General features: G+C 49.9%; 1 protein-coding gene across 4 annotated transcripts in view; it reads left to right on the top strand.

Annotated features, from left to right (window-relative positions):
* The window catches only part of Mavs (mitochondrial antiviral signaling protein), a 12763-nt gene extending 9043 nt beyond the window's left edge, over positions 1–3720 (top strand). For 3 of the 4 annotated variants that reach the window (XM_050133069.1, XM_050133081.1, XM_050133073.1), the window contains 2 exons: positions 936–1423; positions 2135–3720. In XM_050133069.1, the coding sequence (XP_049989026.1) occupies positions 936–1423; positions 2135–2566 (920 nt within the window). In that variant the 3' untranslated portion in view covers positions 2567–3720. The remainder of the gene's footprint in view (positions 1–935; positions 1424–2134) is intronic. The other variant, XM_050133086.1, reaches the window with a different exon arrangement.
* The last annotated feature ends 2063 nt before the right edge of the window (positions 3721–5783 follow it).

Genomic DNA, 5783 nt, shown 5'->3' with positions numbered 1-5783 from the left:
CCCCCCCCCCCCCCCCCCCCCGGACTGTACTCGGTCCACCCTGGCTTTCCAGTCTAGAATGGCTCACCTCTGCTTTCCTGATTCTGTTCTGTTTGTCACTGGTGCCTGGTCAGCCCTCGATACCCTGGAATTGCTGTGTAAACAGTTAAAGGTTGGGGAAAATCATCTTAGTGCTCCCGACTTCTTTCATCCCCAGACAGCCCTCGGTCAACCGTTTGTGCTTTGTAATGTCAGCTTGTCACAAGACATTTCTCAGGAAATACTGCTGTGAACCATGGGGGCAGAGGGCACTTCGTTTGTAGTATGTTTGCGATCCCGTGCCAGGAGATTTTGTTAGGTTTAGGGTGAGACAGCAGACGTCACTTCTGATGTTCGTCAGCCTTGGCATGTGTATCCTGAGAGTTCTGTGCAGAGTCTCGTGTCGCCCGCTTTATGTATGTTACTACCTGCTACTTCCGGATTCCCCAGATCAGGCTCTCTTCCTGGGACTACTGGGTCTTTATTCCTGGGGGCATAAACCTGTGGTTTGATTGACTGGTGTTAGTGGTTCTATTGGGCCGTCCTGCTGTCCCCTGCCCTGATTCAGGACTGCTCCTGCTGGAAGGTAGTGGGGGACAGCAGTGAGGGGAATGTCTCAGGGAGAAGAGGCAGAAGTGGGACAAGAGACAGGTGTCCAGGGTGGAAGGAAAAAAGAATAATTTATAACAGGCATCAAGCTTTTGGATGTGAATGAAAGTAGAGGCCATTTTATTTTGGTGATAGGACAGACTAGGGCTCTGTGTCAAGGACTGAGGGCAAAAATCTTCCCCATGAGCCAAAATTGGGAGACCAGATATGGCAGGGACAGTGTAACCAAGGGCCTGGGGACCTTTCTCTAGCCCTCAACACAAAACAGTCCTTTGAGTTTGTTTCTGTTTCTGTCTCCCTACCTGAAGGTGTTGACTCCATTCCCATACCGCAGCATGGACCTGTGTCTCCCACTGTCTCCTTCCAGCCCCTTCCACGTACTACCCGTAGGACAAGCCATGTGCCTGGGGCCACGGGATCTGTTCCATCTCCTGATACCTCCTTGTCTCCCCCTTCCACTGAATTGGCTTATGCTAAGGGAGCTGGTGACCAGGCCAAGGCTGCCCCCTGTCTCAGCACTGATGGGGGAGAACTCACCAATTCTATAACTACCAGTTCAGTGCCTTCTACCAAATTGGTAACAACAACTACTGTGTCTTCCAAACTATCCTCCAAGTTGCCGATCAGTTCAAAGCCCACTGCTGCAGTGCCCTCTTCTGTGCTCACCAATACAGCACCATCAAAGTTACCCATCAACTCAGCATATGCTGGCGCAGTGCCATCCAAAGTGTCTGCTAGTGTGGCCAAAGCACCTGCCAACATAAAGCCACCTAACATGAGCAGCAGCAAAGCCAAGGTGAGTCTTTCTTCCTCCTAATAGTGACTCAGTCCACTTTGCCAAGACAGCTGATCCTCTGCCCCACCCTCAGGCCCTTTTAGTCTCTGTGCTGTCTCTGGTCTGGTTCTTCAAGGTGGTCTTCAAGGTGTTGGTGTGTTCAAGCCTTGTCCAGCCCTTACCCCTTGTTTTGCAGGAGGAATGGTAGTCATGAGAACTCCTTAGCATAGACCTTCAGCAGGGTGGGGCATGAGACCACCCACACTAATGTGTATATTAACTCATTTGGGGCTTTGAGCAGTACCACTTTGTAGATGAAGTAGTGAGGAATGAACTTGGTGGCTCATGTGCGCTGTTCTTCATTGGACGGTGGTCTCAGGCATCTGTCTTGGAGCAGTTACTCCAACCTAGTGACACATATAGCCACTTTCCCTGTTTATCTGAAGGAACCAAGGTCACAGACCTTTGGATCTTGTGGCTGCCTTGTTGCTCTCTGGCCCAAATAGTGCAAGATCTGTCACACCCCAGCAAGGGCTCCCTAGCAGTGACGCTCACAGCAGCTCAGGGAGTAGGAGAGGGCTGCCTTGGTCACTTCCTTCCCAGCTTGTGTGTTGACTCCCCAAGAGAGGGTGATTTCAGCTACTATGGGATGCAAGTTCATGCCCTGACCACACAACCTAGCTTGTCTTCCTGTCACCTGAACTCCTTCCACCACTCTCCTTGTGTTTCCAGGAGACCCTAGAGCCTCCAGCAACCACAGGCACCACTAGAGGCAACCTGCCCGGACCAGATGGCAGCTTCAGGAGCTTGCGCTCCACGACTGAGCTGAGCAAACCCGGTGTGCTGGTGTCCCAGGTGGATGAGCCGTTCTCAGGCTGTTCTCTGGACCTTGCCATCAGCTCCAGCAGCTCCTTCGGCTCAGGACCCAATCATGGGCCGGAGGAGAATGAGTACTCGTCCTTTAGGATCCAGGTGGACGAGAGCCCCAGTGCTGACCTCCTGGAAGGAAGCCCTGGGCCACGAGCCACCCAGGAGCCCCCAGAAGAGAAAGAAGAGCTTTGTGACAGTTCAGTATCCTGGGCTAAGTGGCTCGGGGCAACCAGTGCACTCTTGGCTGCATTCTTGGCAGTGATGCTGTACCGTAGTAGGCGCCTGGCCCAGTGAAGCCTTAGCCGTGTGTCACTCACTTGCTCAGTTCCGTCAAGCATGTTCTCTAGGCTCGGGCTGGTGGAGACTGAGTTAGGGGAACCTAGAGATGGTGATTCCTTCAAGCGCTCCATCCTCTGTGGGGTAGGGGAGAGACTCTTTCCATCCTAGTTCATGCCGTCTTTTGGTCTTTAGGTGTTTGAGGCACTGGGTTAGCTCTACCACTTCTGACCTGGCCACACGGCAGTTCAGGATCTCATGCTATGTGCTTCTAACAGGTGTCCCCATCAGCCTCATCCCTCTTGGCCCAAGCCTGAAGATCAGGAGGTGTCACTCTTTTGATGGTGCCCCTCGTCCTGCCCAGGCTCGTTGAAACACAAGCACAGGTGTATTGGTGAGAACTCCCATAACATCTTGTGCCTTCCACCAGCAGTCCGGCCTAAGGCCTTGGCACTAGAGCCTGGGAGTAGCAGAGTGGCTGGTCTCTAGGGAGCTTTGAATCCTCTGTCTCTCTGTACCCCCTCCACAGGCAAGCTACCCTAAGGGAAGGTCACGTGGTTCCCTATGGACTCCAAGAAAGCCAGAAGCAGCTGCTAGGCCTGCGGAAGACCCTGGGAGCCCTCCTCTAGCCTCCTTACCCCCTCCTCTTCACATTTTCCCTCCTGGTCTCCATTCTCTTTGGCTTCCTACACTGGCTGATGGAACACCTGATGGGCGGAGCTCGGCTGGGCTTGGATTTCAGTTCCATTCTTTCTCTGGCATTAGCCAATGTTCGGCTTCTCTAGTCTTTCCCAGGGTAGACAGTGAGCAGCTCTTGCTTTTACTGGGCTCTTCTGAGACTGGAGGATATAGATGTTATGTAATGCCCAGCCTAGAGGGTATGACCACCAAGTACTTACCCTCCTGCCCAGCCTGGTCGAACTAAGGTGAGCTTGAGAGGCAGAGTTCAGGTTTGTAATGGCACAGTCTTTGTCTTTAAGAGGACAGCCTTGGCCTACATAGTATTTCTATGTCTCTCTGGCACTGAGATCTCTGACAAGGAATAAACCTCTGTGCCTTACTTTTCCCATGTGTGAAATGGGGCGAATATGCAGACATATGTGCTAATAGGTTCTAATTTTATCAAGATAAATTAAAAAAAAGTTTATGTGTGCAAATCTTGTGAGTTCTGTATTTCTTAGGGGTTGGATACATGTTATCACTTTTAAATGGAAAGGTGCTAGGGCTTTTGGCTGCACAGTTAGAGATAAGAGCTGCATATTCTTTCCTCCATGGGCAAGAAGTTTAGTTACATCTACATCAGACATACAACGAAGCTTAGGCTAATTTTGGTAGCACACACCTTTAATCCCATCACTCAGGAAGCCGAGGCAGGCAGATCTCTATGAGTTCAAAGCCAGCCTGGTCTACAGAGCAAGTTCCAGGACAGTCAGAGCTACACGGTGAGACCCTACCTCCAGAGAAAGAAAAGAAATCCTCATGGGTTCTGTTAAGGTGCCCTTTGCTGGGCAAGGGTTAGGCATGGAGCCAACTTCATCTCTGGGCTCTGTTGTGAACACAAAGCTTAGAGGCATCAGGGCTGGGAGTTGCTGTCACAGTCTTCCCTGCATGCCCTAGGGGAAAATGAACTAATGACCTATACTTCCTGAACTTCAAGGTGCACTTCAGCCTGTGCCGTGAGTCTTGATGTGATTTGTTCCCCCCAAGTCTGCACTGCTTTTTTTTTTTTTATCACTTTTGTTTCTTTAATTATTTTCATTTTTTTTTTGTTTTTTCTTGTTGTTGTTGTTCTTGTTTTTGGTTTATTTTGTTTCAGTCAAGACAGGATTTCACTGTATAGTCCTGCCTGTCCTGGAACTTACTCTGACTTTGATCAGAGATCCCCCCTGCCTCTGCCTCCCAAGTGCTGAGATTAAAGGCAGGCACCACCACTGCCCGGCTCACCTTTGTTTCCCACCAACTCCTGGACTCCCTACCCTCTCCCAAGTGCCATGCTGGCTGTGCTAGTGAATGGTCGTGCGGGGCACTAGCTTTAGTGTGGCCATTCCAGGGTAGCTTTAAAAAGAGATATCTCAATAATACAACACACAGCCCTACAGAGTGTCACCCAGATGGTGAGATTTCAAGTGCAGTAACAGGTTACTAGGTGTCTCTCAGGTCAAGGATGTGTAGGAAGTGTCAAAGGCCTTCCCTGTACTTTGCCTGTTTTGATGACTAGGCCTGCATTTAATGATATCATCTCGGCTGGTATCAACTTGGAGGCATCCCAGATGCCAGCTTCAGGAAGAGGAAGGCTTTGGCCAGCGTTAGGTCCCAGGAGTCCTGTGTTTGTTGCTTTTGGGGGCAGTAAGATTCATAGCTGTGTAGAAGGGAGGGTTGGGCCTGGTTACCATCATAGCCATGATCTAGACAAGATGAGCCAGAACCCAAGCATCTGTACCCACAGGTGTCTGGGTACACATACTATGGATGTCAGGAAGCAGTTTCCTGACAGAATGATCACTGTTGGCTGGAGGAACCCAAGCTTCCTAAGCATCCATGCACAGATGTACCTGCAAAAGAGCCAGCCCTGGCCATCTTCTTTCTCTGATAAAGAATTCCCCAAAGCTCAAGAACTATAATGCTCTATCCCCAGCAAGTCCCAATAAGCCCTGTTGTGATGAACTCAGTACAGTGCCACCCTTCACTTCCTTCCCTTGCTAGACTCTGTCAGAGATGAAAGAGTTACCCATCATGGGTATGCTCCATTACATCAGGGTCCTGTGTCTTACCATGCCACCTCAGGCTTGGCAGCCTTTTCTTTTCTTTTTTTTTTTCAATCTGTGGGCAAATACTTTATTGCACTTAAATTGGCAGCCTTTTCTATCAGGCAGAAATTCAAATTCAGTAACATGACCCCTTGTGCCCCGTAGGAATAGAATCACTCAGCCCCTAAGGTCCATATTTTCCGTAGATGTACTATCACAGAGCTGATGGCTAAGACACCCTCCTCTAAGGGAAATAGATGGAGGGTTCTTGGTCTAATGTGTCTGTGTCAGAATTTCTTTCCTTAGAGGATAGACATATGCTCTACTGTGCTCAGTTTTCTGCTTGTATCTCTTTAGTCCAAGGCTACAATGGCTTTAGGACCTGTTAAATGTGGTCGCTAAAGAATTAGCCACTGTTTCTGCTACTAGCAACAGCAGCTATATGGAAAGGGCCCCATTTACCCTGTATCCTGTTCACGTTCCAGGCT

The sequence above is a fragment of the Alexandromys fortis genome, unplaced genomic scaffold, assembly GCF_014885135.2.
Source record: "Alexandromys fortis isolate MF-2015 unplaced genomic scaffold, M_Fortis_MF-2015_v1.1 scaffold_6, whole genome shotgun sequence".
In the NCBI taxonomy this organism is placed as follows: Eukaryota; Metazoa; Chordata; class Mammalia; order Rodentia; family Cricetidae; genus Alexandromys; species Alexandromys fortis.
This window is presented reverse-complemented; position numbering and strand designations above follow the sequence as displayed.